At 41.7% G+C, this 27,107-nt stretch overlaps 1 protein-coding gene across 1 annotated transcript; it reads right to left on the bottom strand.

Annotated features, from left to right (window-relative positions):
- LOC118789581 (ly6/PLAUR domain-containing protein 6B-like) lies at positions 1–26,439 on the bottom strand. Its single transcript, XM_036546064.1, has 6 exons — positions 26,369–26,439; positions 13,921–14,056; positions 3,029–3,178; positions 2,280–2,378; positions 1,629–1,759; positions 1–267 (listed from the first exon to the last, which is right to left on the bottom strand). Exons 3-6 carry the CDS (start codon positions 3,147–3,149, stop codon positions 94–96), a joined length of 525 nt encoding a protein of 174 aa, XP_036401957.1. The 5' UTR covers positions 3,150–3,178; positions 13,921–14,056; positions 26,369–26,439; the 3' UTR covers positions 1–93.
- Between the last annotated feature and the right edge of the window lie 668 nt (positions 26,440–27,107).

Below are 27,107 nucleotides of genomic sequence, written 5' to 3'. Positions count from 1 at the left end.
ACACTGAACTCTGCTCTTCTGGAAGATCCTGGATCAGTTCTGAGCAGGTCTCTCGGCTCGGTGGGCGGTTGGATTGGTTTCGGCTGGACTCCACTATGAGAGCAGCACCCGCAGAGTGACGACAGAGGCAAGCAGCGATGAAATGCTCCAGGACCAATTGGGCGGCGCTGAGGAGCTGTGGGCCTGTCTCAAAGCAAACACCGCGTTGCTGTGATTGGTCGGGACATCCACATTGCAGACCATGCCCTCGCAGCACGATATGCACTCCTGAGAGGAACACAGACAGAGGGGTGGAAGTAATAGATTTGGGCCATCAAAACATTCAAATCCAAACTTGAGAGACTATCCACCCCCCACTGGATAGTGTCTAACCAATTCTCACAAAACTCATACATACTGTATGAACATATTCTGTACACTCCCTACCACCAATAATACTAGTGTCACCGCCACATGAGCGATGCAACAATTCAACATACTGTAGACCAAGCACGAGACACAAGCAAGGTACCACAACAAGAAAAGGACAGATCATTTAAAAACAAATGTACATGTAAAAAAGTAAAGAAAACTTTACTCAAGAGCTTCAACTAAACCTCTACCAGTGTCACAACTCGAACAGGACGGCCAAGCTCTTTACCCGCAGCACAAAACACAATAAAACAAAAGTTGCACAATAAAACTCAGGGTCGTTCAACCAGCAGTGGGTCGTTACTTATTTGTCATTCTCACCCAGGCCAAAGTCTTCTTTCTTCACAGACCTCTCTTCCATAGTTCTCTGAGTACATGTTCACTGTAGTTACTCTGGTTTGCACTGAACTATGTGAAGGCTTGGCTTATAAGGGAGTCTTTCAGGGACTTGCATGGGTGCTGGGGGATTGACATAAGCTTATCTGTATATTCTATGGTTTATGCAGTGGCTACCTAGGCAAAAGTACCTACCACATTTACATACAATGACTCCCTTTGCTGTATCACATACCATATGGTTTATATGGTTAATATCCTTCAGATAGTATCTATATTTATTTGTCATATGCTTTTAAGTATAAATACATGTCACATTACATTAATTCATTAAGCCTCTTAGACTGGATGTAAAGCCATGTTTTTGCACAGGATCACTTCCTTTTGGCCCTCCAGCTGTTTATTGTATGTCTGACTCAGCTTTCCCTATCTGACGTGTGCTTGCATACTATAAAAAGTACTTTTTGCTACGGGTGTAAGGTGCACAGACTGCAGATGGACCATTTCAAGCCTTTCAGTCCTGTAGGTTTTGCAAGGACAGTGTATTTACATAACCAACAAAAATAGGAAGCAAGTGTTGAAACATCCTATCTCAGACATGACCACAAGTCAACCAGTAACACCTGCTGTGAATGTAAACTAGACCTCCAGAGTTTTCAAATGCCCCACTGTCGGTGTTTTTTTTTTTTTTTTTTTAATGAAGGGGACCTAATCTTGCAGTCCAGGACATTTCTTTTAAACCCAAGCCACTCAGCACTTGATTCAGCTACACACTGCCTTCACTGAACTCAAACACATCAGTCTGTCATTTCATTTAAGGAGGGTCAGGGGAACCCACTGGACTGGGACTCTGGGTTCCTGTGCTTTGAGGAGACACTCACAGTGTGGCCTGCATCTCGGTGGTGATGGCAGCCCACTGCGTGGCAGTCCTCTCTCGAAACGCACCTTTTGGTGACGGACTTGGTCTTACCACGACTGGTGAAGTGATGCACCGTCATACAGAACTGTGTATCTGTGAAACAGAGATACAGAGAACATGATGATGTGCACCTTAACAATCAGACCACTAACGTACTTATCAGAGTGGACAGTGTGGGTGTTACACATCACTCATAAAGCCACAACACGAGATGATCTCATCTCGATTGACTGCAATGACACAGCATTTGGGAGGTCAATGATCAAGGCAGTGCATCACGGTGGCTTAATAAACAACTTTTGGCAATGAAAACGGCGTCAGCTGAAGTGATTTCTCCTCCGTAGTCTGTGACAGCCCTATTAAAAGGTCCCACCTGGGATCCTGCCCATCCAATTAAAGGACAGAAGTGAATGTCAAAGGGAATCCTTGACCTTATGTGCACTCAGGTAGGGGAAATTACTGCTATAAACTGCAACTGAAGGCCACAGCCTCCGTGTATGTATATGTATATGTGTGTGTGTGTGTATATATGTGTGTGTGTGTGTGTATGTGTGTATGTGTGTGTGTGTATGTGTGTGTGTGTGTATAGCCCTCCCTTCCCATCAGCACTCACTCTGAGGGCACCATTTATCCTCTGCCCACCGGTTGCAGTTGTAGTTGTCCAAGGCGTGTTCACAGGTGAAGCATTTGAAGCTCTTGGGGAAAGGGGTCGCTATGGAGACACATAAACACATGGCACAGACACACCTTACACATGAGCGCACCACTCAGACATCACCACTTTAAAATACCGAAGGGATGAAACTCAAGCCTGCTCAAGAGCCTGACTACTGCTATTGTCAAAAATCCCACAATCAAAAGCACTTTGATAGATCTCATCACTAGCCTCCTTGGGGCAAGGAACAAGATGAGCTTGTCCATTTGAACAAATATTGATTACAATTCAGTAATTATTGGCTTAGACAACATAAAAATATAGGAACTATCCTACCCCTAAAGAAAAGTACTGCAAATGTGCTTGTAGAAGCTTGCTTCATTACGTCTCAGTTTGCCTTAAAACTTAAGAGACAACTAAATTATCTGAATAATTATGAATAGTATTCCTTCCAAATATATTATACATTCATATTTATGTTGGGGGTTAAAACTAAGTGAAAGTTTCCTGAAAACAAAAGTACTTGAAGATCAACACCAGGAAAAGTACTCAGTCGGATGTATCAAGTACTCAAGGATTGAACAGGTGTGTACATGGATGGGTTACTTCCCCACTTGGAAGCTGGGGACAGGCAAATTGCTTGATCCCTTGATGCGGCTTGATGCTGAAACATTACTCTGACTGTTAAACACTATACTGATGCTTACCATCTACAGGTGGTATGACATTGTAGAAGTTGATGCGATTGGCTTGTCCCTCGTCACACATGGCTATGACTAAGAGGACCTGCAGAGCAACGGTATGATGCAGGGCAGTGGAAACAGACATCGCCACACGCTGAAGGCCTTTCACAGCACCTGAAATACAGAAAGGAAAGCCGTCACTCAGTGTCAGCCAACCGGGGAAAAACAGGCACTTCATTACATTACATTACATTCATTTAGCAGAATGTGGCCTTATCCAGAGCGACTTCCAGCACAAAAGAACAGAAGTGCAACCATTCAAGTTGAATGAGCAACAGTGTAAGACCAGGCGAACAACACTCCCAGACCAGTGAGTGTGAGCATAAGACTATTCAAGCCCTACCCTAAGTTAACTTGTGCAACCTGACTAGACAAGGGAAGCCAAGTATTCAATCTGGACACCCATGAAAATTAACAATAATATAAATATGACAACACTTTGATCAGAATGAGATGTATAGGTGGCTCCTTGGGGGACTGTACCAGTCAGAAGGCTTGGGTGAATAGTGCATCTGTTTGATGACAGTTTAGGAAAGGAGGCTGCTAATTTAAACTTCCTGTTAGACAGGGCCAAACGTCAGTGGCAGCAGGGGAGAGAAGTTAGTGGATTATTGGCAGTCAGGCCGCATGGTGCTTCCCATCAGCTCCCATCCAACATTTAACTTTCTCCCTGCTATATGATTGCCCTGCTTGTTTAGATTTCTCACACCAGTTAGCAATCCCTCAGAGAAAATTCCATCAGTATGAATGGACCAATCCACAATCTGCCTCAAAACTATTTGCACTCTGTGATTCTGGGCAGGACACACAATGGAAACAAAATACATGTCTCAAATGCAAATTGCATTGTCTCAGAAAATCTTTGCGTTTATAGTCCTAATGTTCTTTGGGAGAATAGGATAAAGTTTAAGGGGGGTGGGCTTAAGGACTAAAATACTCTGTGTGAATAATGATGGTGAAATGAAAACATTATTGTTATCATTGTTGTGTTCTTGTATCACTGTTGTTATAATATTAATATTATGCAACAAGGAATTAAACATTCATGTAACATTTAAATCTGCATGGCAGACATCCTTAACTTGGCGATTTACAAAGCTTCCGTTTTCCATATTATCCATTAACGCATATTTACTGAAGTAATTCAGGTTAAGCCAGGTCAGTAGTAATGTGATTCCTGTAGATGTACTGGGTCTCAAAGAGGGACCACTTAATAGCACAGATCACTTTCAGGCCCCAGGCGAGTGGTCTTATGCCCCGACCCCTGACCGTTGACCCCTAACCCAGGGCAGGTAGCACCAAGTCAGGTAAGAGAAAGACCGTAGCAAACCAGCAACAAGGATAAGGAAGAACTCAATGAGGTCATGAGAAACCAACAATGCAGGACAAAGCCCCAATTTGTGCTGGCAGCTAAAGATGAGACTCTTGAGAGTAAGAATTTAAGTGAAGGGGCTAATTGCCCGGCTTCTTGCCACGGGAGTAATTTCGGGGTCCTTGTTTTGAAACAAAGCCACACCGAGCAGTACAGGGATAAGAAGGGATTTACTCCGGCTATACTTCCCCTCGGTCCGGTGATAAATTCAACGCTCCGCTTTCGGATCAGATCCCGGAGCCAGGACACGTCTGTCAAGAGGCCGTCTCAAACGCGGTGAAAAGGCTCCATCTGAATGGGGCGACAGAAGGACGGGCTGCTGCGGCGTAACGCTGTTTGGATGTCAAAAGAGCGCCCTCGTTCCCAGACCGCGCTGTGTGTGTGTGCGGTATTCACGGGAACCGGGGCGCGGAGCAGGGACGGGGCACAATGCGGACCCCTGGCTCAGATCCAGGGGTCAGATCTGGTCCCAGATGGGTGGCACCACGGCACCTCCTCGCATTGGAGACGTAACTGAGGGCTGCTGTCAGACCCATCAGACCTGTCCATAACCGGCGCCCGGAGCAATGAGCAATATCACTGTGGTAATGGAGACCGCGCTCTGACTGACAGTCATTGAATCGAAAAAGGACAGAGAAAGGGCATTATGCACTATATGTGTGGCACAAAGCACACAGTCCACACACAGCCCTCCGTCTCATTCAGTGCTGCTGGTTGGGAATATAAACTAACTCCACCGTCGTTGTCCATTCTTTTGCATTGATGTCTCACGTCTGACAGAATGATGCGACTTTGTATAGAATTAATGATCCCTTAATTAAATTAGCTTCTGCATTTCTCTGGGAAAAAAAATCACCTCACTGTTATAATTTCACATTTATATACTGTATCTGCAGAGAATTAATATTGTTTCAAAAGTTCCCTGAAACAATTCAGTAACCATCAGCCAACATAACCAAAGTAAAAGTAATTGATTGAAAGATCCAAAGAATCAACATTTAGTCAGACTTTACAAGGCTGCTGTATAAATGCATGGGGCATTTAATCATACACTTTCCACACAGTGTTTTTTCATGCAAGAGGTACTCAAAAAGTCCTCTATATATTGACCAGCAAATACAATGAGAGGGAAGGAAACAGTCATACACAAATATATACACAAGGCCCTTAACTGACAAAGGTATATTTGACATTAAACTACAATTCAGACTGTAATTTCTTTCTTTTGCCAAATATCAGAAGGGAGTCTGCCCTCAAATTAGTATGAATTTACTATTCATCTTAACTTAAATAGCTGTATTATCACTAATAACTATGACATTTTTCCTAGAATTTGTGTTTATTTACACAATATAGCACTAAAGTAAAGTTTAGATGGCACCATTAATTGGCCAATTAATAAGTAAGTAAACATTTAACTGTACTAATAGGCTGGAACCATTTATGAGGAATTTATCAATCCTACACTTGGAAATGTAGCTTAAATGAAAATAATTCAAATTAAACTGACAATTTCTTCAAACACAAACTTTTTTCTGAATGCACTGGGACACTTCACAGACACTAGTCATATTAACCCACGTGCTGTTGTCAAAAGGAAAACAATTGACATAGCCAGTATTAAGTGCTAATTCCCAATGTCTTATCAGCTAAACAAGACAGATATGCATGGTGGCTTGAATTGCTGGATTGCTTAGGGAAAGGTTTATTATTGTTAGGACTGTTGCTATGGATAGAATCTCTTTCATAGAGCCAAAGCAGACACAAGCTCTTTCATGCTGTCTTTGGGATACCATGGTCCCCAGCCAGCATTCTGTCAACTCTTGACAAGACAATATACCAAGTGACATCACTCAACAATCCAGCAGATGAAAATACCATACAAAAGCTTTATGCAAATTGTAGCCTGAAATAGAGCTTCATTTCTATATGCATACCAGAATATCTGACTTTATGTTTTCATGCAGACATTACAGAATGCTGTCACATCACAGACATTCTGAGCCAAGATATGTGAGAAATTTCATTTATAGACAGGGCCACTTTTTTTTAACTAGTGACTTGCCAAAAATTAAAGCACAGTGTTACTAACCTACAGCAAAGCGGTATAGAAGTTATTTTGTACTAAATGGAATATTACTTCCCTCTCTATAGAGCAAGCCTGCATGCTGGTATCAATGTGTACTATCTCTATAGACCACTAAAAGACAATGTGTTCCTCCATTAAGTTCAAAGGTCCTGCAGTCACTTTTGAAGTATTTTTGCAGACTCCTCAACTTTCAAAGTACAAAGCACACAATTTCATTCTGCACTAATTTTATGTAAACTGCACATTGTTGGGCCTTTGGTACATTCTGTGCCTGTATCACATTTATACATAAATTGCTCTTCTCAGCCAAGCTGCAACCCCCCCCCCCCCCCCCCTTTAAACTGGAAGGGTGTCAGTCACATTTTCCTGGTGAGGAGCTTCTTTGATGATTTTTTTTTTTTGGTGGGGTAATTCCTGCCATGTAGATTCCTTCTTTTTTAACATGCAGAGTAATAAAGCTGACTTTTAAGCAGGACAATCTGACTGACTGACAGATTTTAACCAATGACCTCAGTCCTATAAACAGACATTCTCCAAATTAATAAATAAATACATTACCCCATGTCTTTCAGGGACTACTTTCCCATGGGGCCTCTATCCCTGCCTGCATACAGAGAAACTACCTTTGATTCACTTTCTCATTCTAGACTCTTTCTCCCACAGCTTTCCATGTTTGTCTTCCATGCACAGTGATGCACGATTATTTAGAAGTAAAATGTGTTTGGTATACCAGTGAAACTGTGATTGTCCAAACATTTAACAAACCTCTTAACTTCTTTATGCACAGTGTTCACAGTCAGTGACACAATAACAGAGTCCACAAACCCTGCAGATATTACAATTTCAACTCCTCCCCAAACCTTGTAAGAAATATGCCCTGGCACTGAATGAGTGGTTTAAACATAAGTGCTCCTTATCTTAGTCAGAAAATATGCAGACCAAAAACAAAAGGCCAGGGAAGATAAGAGACACCCATCATTCAAGGATGACAAATTTCAGGTCTCTACATGGCCAGACTGGAGCTTTGAGCAAATAATGACTAAAAAGCTCTTTCAGACATGGGCATTTTGCAATAGTCAAGCTCTGGTTCTCTTACAACCCAAAATTTGTTCAGAAATAATTTTTATGAATTTGTTTACAAAACAAATACTTGGGAACAGGTGAAAAGTGCCCCATAAAGGCACATGGAGTTAAATCCACAGGCTTCAGGTTAGAAATGCAGTGTTCAACCACCATGCAATACCACTGTCTTTCCTAATACTGCATGTACAAGACACTTACTCAAACATTCTATGTCCTTAAAGTTTTAAAACTATCCATGCTCCAGTGAACTAGGATGAATAAAACCTGGAAAATGAGGCATTTTTAGTGCCGATGATTGAGCAACTTGTTCATGAATTTAGCATGTTTCTGTGCCTTTGTGCTTCAAAGTGATCTCTGTCCCCACGAGCGCACACACACATGCACACATACATGTGCGTGCACGCACACACGCACGCGCGCACACACACACACACACACACACACACACACACACACACACACATTTCTCTACCTGTTGGGGAGAAGTCAGTTGCAGTTGATCCTGCATACTCATTATCTAAGCAGGTGCAGTGATAAGTAGTAGTTACGTGAAGTAAACACAGCTACAAAAAATAAATACAGGAAAAGCAGATCAGGAAGATTACAGATCACTTGAAGTTTTGTTTTCTGTTTTTACATGCCCCATTTCTTCTTTGACACCTACATGACAGGTGCGCTCTCTTTGAGACTTTGTACACTGGCTGCACAGTGCAAGAGTGAGTAAATATACCAGGGACTGCCCAGCACTTCCTTCTGCTCTCTGAGAATATTGGTCATGATAACAATACAGCCACATGTGTTTGGAGTCGCAAAGCATATCCTTTTCAACTCCATTCAATTAATAGCCAGACCACTCCTGCTCAACAGGTCATGGAAATGAGTAATGGAATGTTTGCTCAGGGATGTGACATTTTTGGAAAGCACCGGAATCCCAAACAGAGCGTTTTACCCAGATAATGACTGTGTGACAATCCCCTTCTCCTTTTGCTGTCGGGCACAAAACTCTGTCCCAGAGTACCCTGAGGCTCAATGAGAGTGGCCGGGTGCACAAGGTGTTACAAGGGGAGAAGGAAAACAGCGGGTGGACAGTCACTTCCAAATGCTCTCTCAGCAGGAGAGAACGGACTTAGGCCAATGCTACTTTCCATGCAATTTTGTCAAAGCTTAATGTATATATTATACTGTATATATATATATATGTAAGAAAACTCTAGCCAATTATTCTCAACACTCCCCTTTCATCTCTATCAAAAAAGTAAACCCTTGGAAAGTGTTTGGGTGCACACACCAAGCTTTTATTCACCACACAAGGCTTGCACTTTGCACGTCCAACCAAACACTTCCCCTCATTTTGAGCTTAAAACTCAGTTTCAGTTTTTTCCTGGAACATTTCATTTAATGTCATTTGCAACTGAATATACATGTCAAATGATACAAGCTAGAGCATTGTTGACTTTCAGACAGTAACCATTTACATTAGTGCCTGGCCTTTAGTTGACCGACAGCAAGACCTAACATGGTCCAGAGCCTCTGAGTGTCTGACCTCTTAACCTCTCTCCAAACCTGGTTGTTTGTCACCATAGCCATCTGAACCCATGGGCTCTGAAGGTAGAGGTATATGTCAATAAAACGTTACAGCAGGTAGTAAATCTGGATGGGGGGCAGGTAGGAGATCAGATAACGCACATCATTTTCAAACCCGGCCGAAACACCCTTGCAGAAGTATTCACATCTTGGCACATTCCAATGAAAAAAAAATGTACCATTAGCAATAATGAGCATTTGTCTTTCATAAATCAGAGTGGGTTGACACTGCACAATGCTAGTCAGATTTCTATCTTAAAGGGGACCAAAATGTTCAATTCCCTAAATTATTCACATCTTGTCACATTCCAATGAAAAAAATGTACTATTACCAATAATGAGTGTTTGTCTTTCATAAATCAGAACTGACATTGTACAATGCTGGTCAGATTGTTATCACAAAGGGCAACATAACGTGGAAAGGCACAAAAGTCAAACTAAGGCAGGCAGAGAGGTATACAGGTACAGTTTAAGGATAAGTTGTAGCCTGACAGGCAGGCCAGCTGGGGGTCACCACCACAATGCTCACCAATATGTACACTGAGTCAGTGAAAATACTGGTATGGAGACATCTATTCTGTGACACCTGACTATTAGAAGAGATTGAGTATATGGTCTTTTCTGCTCCTTAAGGAGATAAAATGAATAATTATAAGAAAGATGGCTTGTTAAGGGACATTTCAAGTGATAAATGATCTTGGGCAGTAAATGGGAGATGAAATGGGTCTCTCTTTGTGCCTCTTACTGCAAAGGGCATACATCATAAAATACATGGAGAAACTGCATGTTTTACATACCCCACCTGAGTATCCAACTTCAGTAGGTTAATGGTATTTTAATTTTAAATATTTCTATAAATTCTGAATGCTGAGAGGCATATTTTAACAGGAGAAAAATTCCCAGCATAAACCTGAAGCTTTAGTGCCAAAAAACACCCATGAGTTAAGTGGTATATTGCCTCTGAAGCTTTTTTTTTTTTTTTTTTTACCATTTTTCAAATAAAAAAGCATTCCTTTCAAACAGAGTGTCTTTGACACTTCCTAATTGCCCCAGAAGCCTATGCCTGCTAACCTCCCTGACAAGAGAGCCGTTTAGTTTATTCTTGAGCTCGAATATCTGAAAGCTGTCGGACCGAGAACAACCAGGCCTCCTCTGAGAGAGTGCCTGAGAGAAGGATCCTGATGAGAGTGCTAGGTTTAATCCTCTGGCTACAGGTCCACAATTTATTAAAGTCTAAAGTGTGAATAACACTCAAGTCAAAGTGGCTCTGGAAGGAACCATTAGTGCGCCAGGGCTCCCAGCTTTAAGAGTCAGACAACAGAAAGGAAGAGGACATGACCAGTCTCCTGTAACACAAAGTAACAAGCAATTCTCAGGTTTGCAACAACTGTGGTGAAAATTTGCCACAATGAAGAACCTATTATAAATCCATCACTATGATTCTTTTGCATAATACTGTTAAGTTGTTGACATAGCAACAAGTGCTATTTACAGTCTTGGTAGAAAGGAATTTAAGATCTTGTGAGTCTCTGAATTCAGAAAATATACAAAGCCCAATGTCAAAAAAAACTGAAAATCCATAACTGTGTTTCAAGAACAGAGAAAATGCCAGCATAAAAGGGTTTGGTTCACAGATGTTTTACTCAGGGGTGGTAAATTTGTATAAACCGGTGATAAAATGAAAATGATTGAAGAGTCGTTCATGTTTGAACCATAACTCATGCCACAAACACTGGTCTGCCCTGGAGGGAAATACTTCTCTACTTCAATCATGAGACATGTTTTACATTTAAGAGCCTTGGCTGAATCTGAAAACCCACCAAACTGTGTTGGCGGAGGAGTATGGTGGAGTAGATAGGGAACTGATCTTACCAGAATGATGTTGTTTCAACTCTCAGGCCAGGCACTGCTGTTGCACCCCTGACTGAGGTACTTCACCTGAACTGCTTCAGTAAATATGTATTTATATAGATGCAAATCATACAGTATGAAACACTAAGCTACAAATGTGACCATTGGAAAAGCGTGTCTGCTGTGTAAATAGCACATTACATTCACACTTAAATTTATTCATTTGGCAGACGCTTTTATCCAAAACGACTTACAAGTGAGGTACAATACACATGGAGACAAGATGAGTTAACTGTATTCCTTCCAAAAGCACCTTTTGGGGTTCAGATAGTGTCTTCTGTAAACCACCTTAAAGTTACTAGTTTAGTATTTTTTATTAGATGCCTCATGAACAGTGAGAAGATCTGTAGAATGCTTTGGTTTGGCAAGACAGGTAAGGCACTGCAGCGACTTGATCTGTAGCAATTTACCTGCTATATCAAGTTTATACTGACTTTAACCACAATATACAAAAGTATATTGGAAAGTACCATTCATCAGATTTACACAACTATGCACAGCCCTTTGAAATATACTTTGTTAGTGAAAGTGATTATTTCACTATACTATACAGGTTATGTATTAATTAAATCAATAACTCTCCCAAAACAAATTATATCTACTGATAGCCCTACCTACAAATATTCAACTAGTTTTATTTTCATTTTTTCCATTGTATTTCTCTGACAACTGCCACATACAAAAATGCCAATTTTAGTGATCATTGTAGTTACAGTCCTTCAAGCAGCAAAATGTCAGAATCATCCCTTGTTTGAGATATTGACACCTTCACTACTGTATGACTACAAGTGACTTTCAGCTAGGCCTAGCTGACACGTGGGATTCAGACATTGTGTAGGATTGTCTCAAACGTGACCCCCCTCTCAGTCCACAACGTAACATAATGCCTCTCAGGTTCATAATCAGCCATGTGCAAAGTGTGAAGTACAATACAAGCAGCCATACAGGTTCATGCCAAATCCACAATGAGCAATGGGCAGCGGTGTGGAAAGGCAGCTACCACTAAGAGTTGCAGATTTGAATCCCTGGTTGGGCACTGCCATCGAATCCTAGATTCAGGGTACTTACAGTAATCTGAATTCATTCGGTAAACACATCCAGCCATTTAGTATAAAAACCATGTAGCTGGTAACTGTGTAGCTTGTCACAGATAACACACCTGCTATGAAAGCAAACAATAAATTATATTACCTGATTTACAATAAGACCCCTGAAGACAAAATGAGCCAGAGGCTGAATTAGGGTTAGACACAGCACATTGATGTGGTGGGGGGGAAAGACACCTACCAACACCAGGAACCAGCCTTGCAAAAGCACACTTCTGTGGTTTTTGTAGGCTGGCATGAATCATGAATCATGCCCCCTTCAGCACTATTCCCATTCATTTCTATGAAATGTCAGCTGTATATTATTACATTCCATTGAATTGCTGTACACTACAAGGGCTGCTGACAGATTAATGACCTTGTTTTGTTGGTACAGGGATAAACAGCTCAGAGCAGTGGTGGACAAGAAGGTACAGCAAGGGGCGGGCCCAAGGAGGATTGTGGGAAACCGATCGCGTTGGCTTCGCTGACGACGGCGTACCTGGTGGAGGCATACACGCCCATCGCCAGTACCTCAGGAGATGTACACGCGTGACCTAATACAATGAACACTACTGTTTCTCAACTGCTATGACTGTGGGCGGAGAGAAAGGGCTTGAGTCATGATCTCAAAGGGATTGTGGGATATTGGTGGCATGCCACTTTGAGAAAAATTAAGGGTCTGTTTCATTTCCTGGCTATGAATGAAACTAGGCCTCATGCTTGAGCCTCACACCAATATATTATCAGAATAAAAACAGAAAAAGCAATGAATATGAAATATCATTTTCTTTTTCATGTATTTGCTTAACAGATGGACTTTTGGGGGGGGGGTGCAAATGAAATCTACAAATGCAATGAAATGTATATACACATTTCACTGAAGCAATATAGACCATGAACATTGCTCAAGGATAGACTGACACTTTGTTTTTAATTAGGCTGAGAAAGTTAACCAATCACAAACTGAATCTGAATCTGCTCAAATTTGGGTGCCACCAATATCAACTCATAACTCACATCCAGGTGTGAAGCTCAAACAATTCAGACGAGCAAGTGTATGGAGGCTGTCAAATAAGAAAATATACAGCTAGAGTGTGTTCACATTACCCACACATTCTACACCCACACTCCTGGCACTGCTTTCCTGCTGGCATCAAAAGAGAGTTTAGCAGAATAATAAACACCACACTTTGGAATGTGCTGGTTATTACAAGCCCGTATGAAGAACGGCCGTGTCACATTACCGTTTGTGGGTATGAGCTTTGTCCGTTTAAGTGGCATAGATAAATTAAGCTGATACTACTGCTGAGCGCTTGGCTGTCTGAAGCCCTTAGTGTGGGTCACGCATTAGAGTAAAAGTTATGAAATGTTTCTGGAGTTTTCCCCTCTTGCTACATCTGTCTGTGGTTGCTGGACAGAGAGCTGCAGATCTGTGTGCTCCATAGACTGAAAAGCTTACTGTTGCAGGATTTTTACAAACCTGTCACTATGGAAATGAATGCACAGCAGAGCAGAGAGAAATTAGTACGTAGACAGAACCACGGAGGTGACTATTCATCTGCTATAGTAGATACAGAAGAACTGTGTTTTTTTTTACCTTCCTACTCTTATTTTCAGCTCACAGAAAGGGATAAGATGGTCATTTGATTGCAGCTGAGGCTCATAAGAATAAAATCACAAATCTCAAAAGAAAACTCCTCAGAGTCCATGTGAAAAGAGTAATACTTACTCTGTTTTTCTCTGCAGTGCAGAGGAAGCCAAGAAAATAACAGCTAAATTATGGAGTCCCAATTCACAGGCTAATGTCATCCAGTCTCTCCTCAGGACAGCTTGCCTCTCTCAATCTTCAGTCCTAATCTTCAACCCTAAAAAAACAAATTGAAAAATTCAAAGAAAGGAATGTGAAAACTCCCAAGGTGAAACTCAGTTCTAAACCAATGAGATCATGTCACAAACTGCACCACACTTGTCCTCCAAAACCACTTCAGTGCTGTCTGATGCAGCTCTCCCGCATTCCCTCTCTTTTCAGACTCAGTGTGGAAACCTTCCCCTCCACAGGAAGTGACAGGGGTTATCGCGCCCTAAGCCAACGGGCCGGGGAAATAAAACCGAAGCCTCTTTTATTGCCCCTTTGTGTCAGGGCTGTTGTCTCTTGTTTGCCGATGCTGGCTGCCCAGAAAGACACAGACACCCTGCTGTAAAGCACTTCAGCCTCGCAGACAATGCCCCAGTAAAGTGCACCACTCTACCCGTCTATAGGAGCAGGATAGCACCCTGCTGAGCATGTCTGGAGAGTGGGGTAAACCGGAGAGAGAAGAGAGTCTCAATCAGGACTGACCACAAGGGCAGAGGCTGGGACAGACAAGACCATTGGTGGGCAGGGGGGTGGGGTTGGTCTCATGCCTCTTTTGTCCTCTTGACCACAAACACCAGCTCAAAAAAACAACAATGCAAAAATCAACCAATTGCAAATGGTCATGAAGAGCATCTCTGGGGCTGGAATGCAGCAATAAAAACTGCCTGCATGACCAAGCATATAAACACTGCTAGATGGTACGGGCCTTGATATGCAAGCCGTTCCACCAGACTTGTCAAACAGTGGAGATTTTATTGTCAGCTTGCCAGAGACACCTTCCAGGCTGCTGGGTATACTGGCATGCTGTTCCATCTGGTAAATGATTCTGTAAATGATTATTTGATTGTTGCTTTAACTCACAGTTTTTGTACGTTTTTTTGTGTTTAGAGAGCTTTAGCCTCCAGGAGATTCGAAAAGTTTCCAGTCAGTTTCCACATCCTGAGTCATTACAGAGGTGTGTAAATGTCACAGCCCAGATCTCTTTCCTGCTCCAGGCTGATTTCACTTCATTTAAAGCTTGGCTGCTGGCGTTCTTTCTCACCATGTTGTGCTTGTAATGGAAGCTGGATTTGGGCACAGTGCAAACACAGGAAGCATGAGATTATACAATCAGTCAGGAGACTGTAACCAGAGGAGAAATGTGGGGCTCTCTGTTCAAATATTACATTACATTATCAGCATTTAGCAGACACTCTTATCCAGAGTGACTTACATTGGTTACAGCTTTTTTACAATGATATCCATGTATACAGCTGGATATTTACTGAAGCAATTGAGGGTTAGGTACCTTGCCCAAGGGTACAACAGCAGTGCCCCAGTGGGGAATCGAACCGGCAACCTTTTGGTTACCTTTTGGTAACCACTATGCTACACTGCTATGTATAAAGTTGAGTGTATATTGTGTAAAGGATATAGTTCAAATATAAGACACCCCACAACAAAACACCATATCCCAAGCAATGTTATTCTCCAAAAACTGAAAAAGGGGCGCACTCAAAGGATACGCTAGAGCTGGAATGAAAACCAGCATACACAGGGGCCCCCAGGACCAGGACTGGGAAACACTGCCCTTCACAACATCCAGGTTAAAATATTGGTTGATTACTGTTGGCACCAGGTAAAACAGCTTAATTAGGTTAAACTTAAAAGATTTAAACAGAGAAAAGATAAATTTGATTAAAGAGAAACTCTTCTAATTTAATCAATGTCTACAAAGAAATATAATTTCTTCAATCATTGGGTGGATGGTCTCACACAAATAATCACACATGAGTCTATTTTCTGACATTAATGCAAAAAATCACCATCTTAAGGAAACATTTCTGCAACATTTGTTTTGACAAAAGAATGTTTTGACTTGGATGCTATCTAACACCCATGCCGAAAAAAGGTGCATAGAGATACACAGATATATACACACACACACACACACACACACACACACACACACACACACACACACACACACACACACACACACACACACACACACACACACACACACACAGACATTTATATACACACAGCTGTGCAAAACTAAAGCAGTTCAGGTGGATGGATTTTATTAGGTACTGGAATTAAAAACAAAAAATGACCATTTGAATCATTTAAAAAATAAGCAAAAGTACCTAACTCTTAACTTACTATTAGTAATAATGGGAAACACTCAAAAGCTGAAGAAAGTTTGGGTCTGCACTTTAAACTCAACAATATCCAGATACTTAACACCTGCATCAGTTTTGGGGGGGAGGGGGGCATCAAAGACAAAAGGAAGAACGCTTAAAAATAAATAAAAGATTTTTGTGTTAGTGTTGGCTAAAGTACATTTGTTTGGGGGTGTCGGCCCCCTCAGCCACATGCTGTGCAGATTTTTCCTTGTTTCCCTGTTTCAAACAATCAAAAGTTGCTACAACATAAGCACATTCCACTGCTGGATGAAGCAAAACTCTTCATATTCATACCTTGTCAATAGATTATATCTCTCTCTACTTTGTTGAGAGAACATCAACATTAAAAATGCCATGTGTATATTGCAAAACACAGTTTTAAAGTGAAGAGGAGTGAGCTTCTTTGTTTCAAATTGTGTCTAGCAAGCGTATTAATTTAAAATGAATATGTCTGTGGAATATCAATGGTATTCTTTTCACAGCCCCGCTGTAAAGTAAACCATGTGGTGATATAAAACTGCCAAGTAAACTGGGGAGAGTAAAGTGTCACTGCTAATCTAACCTGTCACTGTAAAGTCCAAGAGTAATCTGTACCAGGAATTGCCTGATGCCTGATGTCTGTGTCTGTGTCTGAGGTCTTTGATTGTAGGCTTATTTTGTATTACACTCCAGGAAATAACTCCTGCACTGCAGTGATGTCACATACATATGATGTCATAATGCAGAAAGTCCTCAGATGCTCTCTGCACCTCTGCTTGCCTGAGAGAACACCCCAGAAACAACTTTTGATGTATAAATTTTTCAATTTTTGTATGACACAGATAAGGGCTTTTTGGAAGGAGGATGTTTATTATCCTTTCAATAATGCACATTTTGTAAATACTTACATGAAATATGATTTCATCCTTTCAAAACAGCCCTGCTGGTGCATAGGACATGTTCACTATCATTGCAATTTGTTCCCTATACGTTACAAAAGTTTCACTAGCATGTAAGAATATGAATGCTTATTAAATAATGACAAACTACCCCACACTCTCTCACACACTAAACATCCATAATAAACTGTCCAATAAGATAGCAGAGTTTATTATACTGTCCCACTGGGTTTTAATATTTACAGGAGCTAGACTTGAGTCTGTCCCAAAACCAAAAGTACAATAAACCGAGATGCACCACGCAATATAATCCATCCAAATTCTCGATCTCTGCCCCCTATCCTTCAGAAACCAGTCCTGAGACTGTTACCCAGTACTACTTAACCCCACTCCTCTGACCCTCAACCTCACATTCCTCACAAAAAATTCACCCCCCTCTCCTGTGCCGTCATTACAAGGGGGGCGAGGAACCGGGTCACCTTAATTGGCCATCTGATTACTTCTCCCCCTCTCCTCTCCCGGTTCTGCGACTGCAAGTTCCACGGTGCCCGGGAGAGCCAGGGTCTCTGAACAAGGCCCCTCTTTGTGCGGCCTCTGTCACAGGAAATCGAGACGCTTTCATTCTCCTATTCAGGCAGTTGGCGGTAAGGCAGGACGAGGGGACCAAAAGGCCTCGTCTCGGGTGTCGCGGGCCTGCATTCTGGGCTTTTGTTGGGTCCCCGGTGGCAGGCCTCCAGCCCCACAGCCTCGCTTATGAGCTGCGTTTGAGCCCCAGCAACATGACTGGTGACAACTGGCTCTGAACTTAGTTAATGAATGGACAACGGTGCAGCAATCAAAACAAGCAAGAGAGGCAGTGTAGCATAGTGGTAAGGCACAGGGCTCGTAACCAAAAGGTTGCTGGTTCAATTCCCCACGGGGCCATGCTGTTGTACCCTCTGACAGGATACTTACCTCACAACAATATCCAGCTCTATAAATTGACAACATGCAAAAAAATTATAACCTACATAAGTTTGTTTTGGATAAGCGCGTCTGCTAAATCACAATGTAATGTAATGAGATTCAACAGGGTTGGTCAGCTCACAGCGGGCGTTTCCCATCACATTAAGGGCAAGTGGGGAAACAAAGCAGTGCTCGTCCCTGCAATTGGAAGCAGTCCATGCATGCTTATCTCAGTTAAGAGCACAGTTGTCACCAGATGTATGTGAAGCTGGCTAAACAAAGCGGATCTGATACACTGGTGACAGAGACCATTAGCCCCAGAGATCAGGCAACGGGGATCCCTCCTGCAAACCAGTATGAAGCTTAAGGAGGGATGGTGTGGTGTAATTCCCGATGGCTTGAGGCTCATCTGCGTATGCCAAATATGCCCCCAAAACACCTGTGTGGACAGCTTAGAGGGTCTGTTGACTATTTACGCCAGACACAACTGTGGTCTATTTTTATCATGCTCTGAAACACAGCCATATTTTAAAACAAGTTTTTAAATAGCTTTAATGATGTTAAAAAAGCATTCTATGATAATACAATCTCCACATTAACAGGTTTTGAGCAGTGAGTGTATAGGTTCATCTACTGAGACAAACCCACCCAGCAAACATTTCATTTAGCTTCATGTAAGCTCTGGTTCTGATTCAACAGTCTTTATGTCATTTCAGACAGTTATTAAAGGACATGGCTATGACAGAAAAGGCATACAATGAGAATGTAAACAATATACAAGAATAAACAAAGATTTCACAGGCTATTTTGCCCCTTGTTAACATTGTAAATAACTAAAAATGGCAATTAAAAATATGAATCGTGTGTTTGACTGTGTTACTGCCAGATCCTGACTGATGATCTAGTACAGAACTGAAGGTAAAGGATGATTCAGAGAGATGACATGGTGCGCAGCAATGAGGCTGAGGAGAACAGATATGCTGCTCCAGGGCTAAATGATAATTATAGAGCGCGCACACAGAGGAAAAGGGCCCCCACTTCTAAACATCTCTATAATTCAGGGTCTTATCCTCACCTTTGACCCCTACCCTATTCACAAGACAAATTAGTTGCCAGTTAATGACAAAACAAGTGGCTTGTTTGTAAGTGGCTTACATTTTCCTACAGTACACTTTATATATTTAATATAACACTTTCAAATCAACTTTATTTATTATAATACTTTTAATTCAACCTTTTTAGACTTGAAATGTTTAAAAAAGTTTTCACCTAATCACTCTGCAAACTCTCTCATTTTTTCCCACGAGGAAATAAATAGGCAATATCCTTAGAAATTCTTGCAACTTTATTAAATCGCTTTGAGTTTGCACTTGTCCCCGTTCAACAATTGACTCGGTTAAAGGGGGTACCTACCCATTTCATCCTCAAGTACCCAGTTTAATAGACTGAATAATCGAGCCCTTTAGAGCTGCGATTAAATTTATTTCGTTTTAAGCTGCTCGTTAACCGGAGAAAGGTTTTCTGTGGCTTTAATTAACGAAACACAATGCCTTTCCACATTTACAAGGCGATCAATAAACCCCGGCCTAGCCATGTCATGACTTGTTCAGCGGGTTCTTTTGTTGACTGCACTTTTCTGAAGAGACCTAATCTTCCTGGATGATGAGAGATTGAGGGTTCTGTCCCTCAGCGTTTCTTTTTTACTTCAAAACTCCCTTAACTGTTAAGACTGAATAATAAGCACTAGCTGCACTACCTGGGAGTTTTGCCAAGATAACACCAGCAGATGCCAGTGTATTATCCTGTAAGACTTCAGTAATCCCTTGTTCCTCCCTGGTGCCTGACATGCTACAGAAATGGAATCCCTGATAGTATGAAGCCTTACTGTATGTACATCATGAGTGATGACATCACAAATAAGTCATGTCTTACAAGCTGTCCTGAAGTTTGTGTCAGATCCTTTAGGATATCTGAATGCCACCCTTTCATCTGTGTCCAAAGTTTGGAATCTCTACAGCGAGGCCAAATCTGTGATTACACTGTTAATTTGATTATCAGATGGCCTCGCAGAGGCTAATGTACTGATATTACAAATACTATTCATTCACACAGCTGCAGATTTATTGAAGCAATTCAGCTTGCATATCTGCAGCAGCTGTGCATTCAAACCTGCAAGGATTTGAACCTGCAAGCCACTTCAATATTTTTCATTTCCTTCATTTCCGAATTTAATTATCCCAAATTCATCATTTCAGATAAGGAACACGCAAGGAAAATGGCCTCACAAAAACAGTCAAACACAATGATGGAGTTTATATACAGCCAGACAGAGGTCAGAAGGCGGGCCATTCGGGCGGAGGTCTGGTCTGTGGCACAGAGCGCTGGAGCACTCGAGTGTGTCCGCAGAACAAAGACCCACTGTGCCGCCACACGAGTAAACAATTAGGGCTCAGCCGGGTGAGAAACCGCCCTGCTGACCTGTTCGATGATACGTAGGGAGCAGAAGCAATTTAAACTATTCAAAATAAAACGTGAAATTAGAAACAAGAGCAGGGGCCAATTAAATACTTAGCGAGGTTGGCTGTGTGAGCAGAAATCAATGGACAATTCTTTTTAGACGGTTCCCAACTAGCTGAAAAGAAGCCAAAGTCTGTGGTTTAAAATAAATTGACTAAAAGCGTAGTGTACGTGGTCGCCATGGGTCCAAGGAAGAAATGGGATTTATGGGTGATGTAATGGGAGTGAGGTGTTTTTGGGGGGAGCCGGGTATTTGTCCCCTATCCCTCCAGAGGCCAAAAACAACATGCACAATATGTGCTCTCTGCTTCCTTCTTTTCAGGAGCACGACCGTGACGGAGTTTTAGAAATGTTCCTTATCAAGCATTCTCAGTGCGTAGAGCGGGACATGGAAAATAAAGCAAGATTGAAAGACATTAGCGGTGAACCCACTTCCACCCCATCAGGTCAATGTACTGTACTGTTCATTCCTACAACAGCGATTTAACAAGGATGAGATCTTCTAAGAAGGGTGGTGAACAAGGTCCTACTGAAACAACACTTTTTACTGTACAGATAGAGACAAAAGTCACTTATGCACAACTATATCAACTCCACCAAATACAAATATTTGACATGGTCGCTTTGACCATTTGTGTAATCTTGAGGCGCCATCATATGTTCATCAGTCATTTGAACATAGGCATTTCCTGGTTGAGACGTCCAAGACGAGTAAGTTGACTGGATGGACTACCTTACTGATGTAACAATGGCCACAATTCAGTTGACCAGTCATAGACCCAAGTCAGATACATCAGAGGCAATTCAGAGACATTTCCACAGAAAACTGACCTGGACTGCTGGACCTGGACTGAAATGTTGACTGAAACATGATATGCTAACTGTTAGGCCCAGAGCCTGTGAGCCAAGCTAAGTAGATACATTTATCCAGTGTAAATCACCACAGCCAAAAATTCTTCTTCAATGTGTACTCCCTGCTAAGCAGCACAGTACTGTTCACATATCAGACTGTTTATGCTAGAAGATAAACATCTTACCTTGCCAGCTTCATGGCACATTTGCACATCACTGGCATCATTTGCCATAGTCTCCTGTTGTGGCCTTTCCAAGACATTAATAACAAAAGCATGAGTATCCAAATGACTGTTTCGATCATAGGCTAGTGCACAACCACAAAGAGTTGGTGAATGAATGATCTTGCACATTTGTTTAAACTAAGGAGATATTGCTTGTGGTTACATGTGTGGTTACAATTACATGAAGAACCAAAGCATTAGCTTCTGTAAGTACGAGCTGTACTAGTATGAGGGTAAGACAGGGCTTGACTATATCACAGTTCCAGTTGCCCAGAGCCATTTTCCTGTTTGTCAGGCCAACATTTAAGTCTTTGTTTTAATGGTCCATTCAGGCAACCATCACACAGGGCCAATACCATTTTTAATCTGTTGAGGAAAAAACATAAAAAATAAGAACATATTAATCAAAACTCACATTTTAAACACATTTGCCACAATTGGCAAATAAGTTTCTAATTATATCTCCCCTCAAACCATTAATATTAAAATAAGTATATTTACACTTCAAGTAACAGTTTGAGCTTTGAGCTTTTCATTTAGCTCTTAGAGTTTCAGATTTAATACATCTTAATCCATTTCAGATTTAATACATCTACAATCCATTAAACATGGATTATCATGGAAGTCTGCTGTCAATTTCATACATAGTAAGTATTGACTTCTTCACCAAAAGGTAAGGTGGCCACGGGTCAGAGACTTGACTGCTGTTTCCATGCATAAAACACAAAAAAACCTGTCCCAACTGTATGCCCGCATAATAGGCATAATAATATGTATAATAATGTGTGTGCTTGTCAGGTCTGCCTGGAGAGGGTTCAATGATGTCTGAAACTGCTGAACTTAAGGTTGTTTTAATTAGTAATCTGGGGTCATAACAGAGGTAGCAGTTTTGATCTCAAGATGGAGCAGTGCGACAATAACCTACATCAAGGTACTTAACATGAACTGCCCCAGTAAACATCCTATTTGATCTGTGATCACACATTAACCTGCATTACCCGATATGAAGTTGGATGAAAATGAAGACACCAGAACTTTACTTCTACTGAAATCACTTTTAAAAACTCCTTTGGTTATACAGTATGTTTCACAGTCAGACTGCACCCATTCAATCCTGACATACAGCCAGCATTCAGGAACCATGATACATTTTACCACCAAAGAGGCCTAACAGCAGCTGTGTGAGGGGGACACCAGGTGCATCATGTCCAGTACTGTGCCACAACAACAACAAAAATGCACCCTCTCTAATTCTTCTCCCTTTTTCTCTTTCTCTCTCTCTCTCTCTCTCTCTCTGTTTCTCTCTGAGGACACAAGAATGAACTGAATCAAAGCAGGCTTGATGAATACGGCCCGCTTGTGACAGCTGTAAAAGTTAATGGATGCCGCGTGGCTGTTTTCAAGTTCCAGACCAATTACTGCGAGTCCGATTCCCCTTTGTGAAGTCAGTTTTATGACACAGCGGAACAGACTGGAAAAAATCCTGCTCCTATGCTTCACATTCCAATAATTTCAGAAAAGTTGGAAAGAAGTAGAGCTCCAAGCGTTCAGTGACACGTTGCACGCCAATAGACGATAGTAAGACCAAAACATTTTAACAACCATCACGCTCAGATTGCTACCATTTCCTCATGCAACAGCACCACAGCTTTCATGTCAGATCACCAGCTTGCACAAAGTTATCTTCTATATACTAATATAGCTCAGGCTGCAGGCACGATCACTGAAAAAAGCTCATTCAGCAGCAGTGCACAAAGACATGCTGCTGTGTGGCCAACTGTCCTGTCAGAAGCATTGAGTGCTGTCTTTGTTAAAAATATACATCTAGGGTAATTGTGGCTGGACAGACTTCCTTCAAACCAAGTGCTACAGCTACATTGTTCACCGCAGTGCTCACATTTTACTCTTTGATATTGTATGCTTTCAAATATATTTTAATCAAAAATGCTTGACAGGTTTTAAAATTAAAGTTGTGTTTCTTCCTGCATTATCCATCTTTTGGATGAGTGTGATTTAAAATCCAAATTTTAACAATGTGCAAATACTACTATTTTGGTGCATTATCTTTGTTTATTAGAGTTCCCACAATAAAGGGGTTATCATCACCTCTGGTTGAAACTATTTAAATTTTGTACATGCACAGCAACATTCCATTCTGAGAAACAGGGCCAAGAAACACACTCATGTTGCCAGTACAATACCATGGATAAATGATAACAGTTTGCCACAGTTCTTTTATGGACAAATTGCTTGAAAATCACAGCACACTGTGTAGCCATATCAGAATCAGTTAGACCAAGCATTGTTGGAATGGGCTGTGGGTTGGTCTATGACATCAGCTGGGGGTTGATTGGTATTGAAAAACACCATCGACCACAATGAGTTAAACAGCAATAACTGCCCTTTGGTGTGGAAGTCAAAGGCACACGGCAGTTTATCACTACGCAAACTAGAGATACATTATCTGTGTGTTCTGCTAATAATATCATTATCTGATAACACACTTAATCATGTGCTTTACACTCATCAACTGCAAACATCAAAGACAGAGAAAACACTTGTTACACAAACCAAAAACTCTGCTCACATTATATTTTCTGAATTCCCAATATAAGCAAACTGGAAATTAATAAAAGTTTATTAATTTCCTAATGCTCATAAAAGGCGCCACATTTGCAAGTGTTTCTTTCCATATTTGTTCCATGTTCTGGAGTGTAATAAAAGCACACACTCACTTCGACAGGTGATCTGATGCTGAAACCTAACTCTGATGCCATCAAATGGCACACATTTACAGGGGCTTAAGAACAGAATTTGCATCTCCCTCCTCCACGTCCTGCTTCCTTTCCCTCTCTACTCTCACCCTCTTCCCCCGCTGTCTCCCTTTCTCTGCCCTGCCAATCCCTCCCAGATAATCAGTAAGGGCACTCACCAGAACCTGGGTGACTTCAAGTGGAACAGACCTGCCTGTGATCTCCTGCCCCCTTGCGCAGAACCACATCCCTGATAGGCTCTCATACAAAAGACGGGGCAGGGGTGGTGTCTCGCTCCTGACTGCTCTGTAAAATGACCGATAGACCTACAAATAACACCACTACCCACCCCCCCCCCAAATCATGGGCCTGGTGGTACAGGCTGATTGAGCACCCCGGAACAAGGGCTGTCGGACATAGGCTGCAAGAGGACAGTGATGTGTTGGGAGTGTGGCCATGCCAGAGAAACTGAGAGTGAGGGGGTGGTGGGGGGGCATCAGCCTGAAAAGGCCAGGCGGGGGTGAGACCCGGGCCAACAAACAGACTGTGCTTGTTATCACAACAACACCCAATCCCCCCAAATCAAGGCCACGCTATAGGCACAGGGACCAACTCTCTCGCTCTGGAAGTCTGCCAGGTTACGACACGGACAAAGTAGGGGCTTTTCCACTATCAGAACCAGAGACGAGGGGAAGCCAGATCTTCAAATCAAGAAAAAAACTAGCATGGTTCCCACTAGTGGTTCCACTGCATATCTTTTCACAGAACTGTTCCCACAGCCACTGCCAGGCCCACCCAGTCCTACTTTCTTATGTTCCCCTCCACAACATGCTGCTAGCTATTAAGGAGGGTATTTTTACCATGGTCAGTTAGTTCAGCTGGATGCAAAACACACCTGTCACTCAGGCTTGCATCATCAGCAGAGAGAGAGGGAAAGAGTTGGGGAGAGGGCAGCAGATAAAGAATTAAAGAGATTAGGAGAGAATGGAGAGAGGAAGAGGGGAGAGAAGGAAAGAGATCACATGCCTTTGGGAAGTGAGTGAGCAGTCTATTTTTGTCTTCACTTTTTCTTATTTAATTACTACAGCAAAACAACAGAAGTTGAAACCAAGGACAACTAACAAACACGGAGTGTCTAAACAACACACACAAAGTAACTACACATCAGAGGCACTGGGTGAATGGGTGAAAAACAGCGATTTTTTAAGACTTATATTATACTTGTATTATAACAATGAAATGCTAACGGTAATTCAAAACACTTTTTGTTTTCCCTAGTTCCTGTCTGCACTTGTTGAACACAAGTTCCCCAATATACAACACCCCCAATAAATTAGTAAACTGCATTTTTCATTTACCAAGAATATAAAAGTATATAAAACGCACAGTCCTATTCACAGTAATCACAGTATATATTTAACCCCGTCAGCTGAAAATACAATATCGTTTTATACAATATTTAAATGACTGAACGACTCAATGCTCAGAGCATTCCAACTGGCGCCTGCATCTTATCTGGGTAGTTATTTGTTCTGACCTTGCAACTGCAATTGCGTGTGAAGACGCGACAAATGAACACTGTCAGTCATAACTGTTTTCCAGACATGTTCATTGAGCGGGTCACAATAGCTATTGTCCGTTCGTTAAAACGTCTGAAACAGCTGGCTCCTGGTCGTGCAACTCTCAACAGTCTCATTTGTTGCGCTCCCTGAACATGATGCCGCTCAGATGCATTTTCAAACGAGCAAACACATCTTGGAGTAGATTTCGCGGCTTCAGCTTTTACAATGGAACTTTTAAACTCTCCCCTTTGCACAAACGTCGTAACATTTTAATGGAAACATGCTTCAATTACACTTGATATATTTCAGACAAGGCAAAACATGAATCCATACTTCCCTACGTGTATTTCGAAAATGTGTTTCTGCATATAAGCACAAAAATACAATGCCCGTGGGCCGGTGCAGAATCGGTCCTGGTCTTACCTTGTGCAATATTGAAGACAATCGCGTTGAATCAGAGTTTGAGGACACTATCACACCTCCATGGTCGCCACTCGCTCCATTACCCAAGCTTCTTCCCGAGAGTTGACATGGGATTGGGAAAGGGCGGGGCTGAGGCGGCACGGAGGCGGAGATGAGGGGCAGGTGAAGAATTTTTTTCTTTACGAATGGAAGGAACGCCTAAAAGAGGAAATTACAACACTTCCCAAAAGTTTTCATCTACCGCGTGAAATCATCCCCTTTATCCAATAATAATCACTTTGTATCGTGAAATCGTGTTCAAGCTTGTGCTGAAGAAGAGTTTAGGTATTGATCGTGATCAGCGTAGGTCGAATCTACTGCGTTCAACTCTCCCGTTTTCATCGACTGCACTTGACCGGTTAAGACTGCTGAATATTCGGTTAACGGGGGAATCTGTTATAAACGCATCTTTAAATAACTTTAAAGAATCTGGGTTCACAAAAATGTACAAAACTGTAACAAGCATTATAATACCCAACTTAGACTTACTTATTCCTTAAGAGGACGTTAAAATCCCAAACTGCAAATACCTCAGTACTTAGAAAAAAACACGGAGTACAAGCATGTGAAGTTGATTTTTACTTTATTTATCTGAATCTGGGACATTTTAAAATAAATCTACATCATGCACTTCGCATCAGCGCCTGAATCTGAAAGACCATCCGCATGTTGGTTTGAGCTGATTTGGCTATTTTCTCCA

This window comes from Megalops cyprinoides, chromosome 14, assembly GCF_013368585.1.
Source record: "Megalops cyprinoides isolate fMegCyp1 chromosome 14, fMegCyp1.pri, whole genome shotgun sequence".
NCBI lineage: Eukaryota > Metazoa > Chordata > Actinopteri > Elopiformes > Megalopidae > Megalops > Megalops cyprinoides.
The sequence above is the reverse complement of the archived record's forward strand: the minus strand, read 5'-3'. Positions and strand labels throughout refer to the sequence as shown.

Excerpts from the sequence above, each read along its gene's own strand:
- LOC118789581 (XM_036546064.1), bottom strand. The coding sequence starts at position 3,149 with ATGTCTGTTTCCACTGCCCTGCATCATACCGTTGCTCTGCAGGTCCTC. Across the intron at positions 2,379-3,028 it reads TGTCATACCACCTGTAGATG|CGACCCCTTTCCCCAAGAGC; the intron begins GTAAGCATCAGT and ends GTGTCTCCATAG. Across the intron at positions 1,760-2,279 it reads GGATAAATGGTGCCCTCAGA|ATACACAGTTCTGTATGACG; the intron begins GTGAGTGCTGAT and ends TCTGTTTCACAG.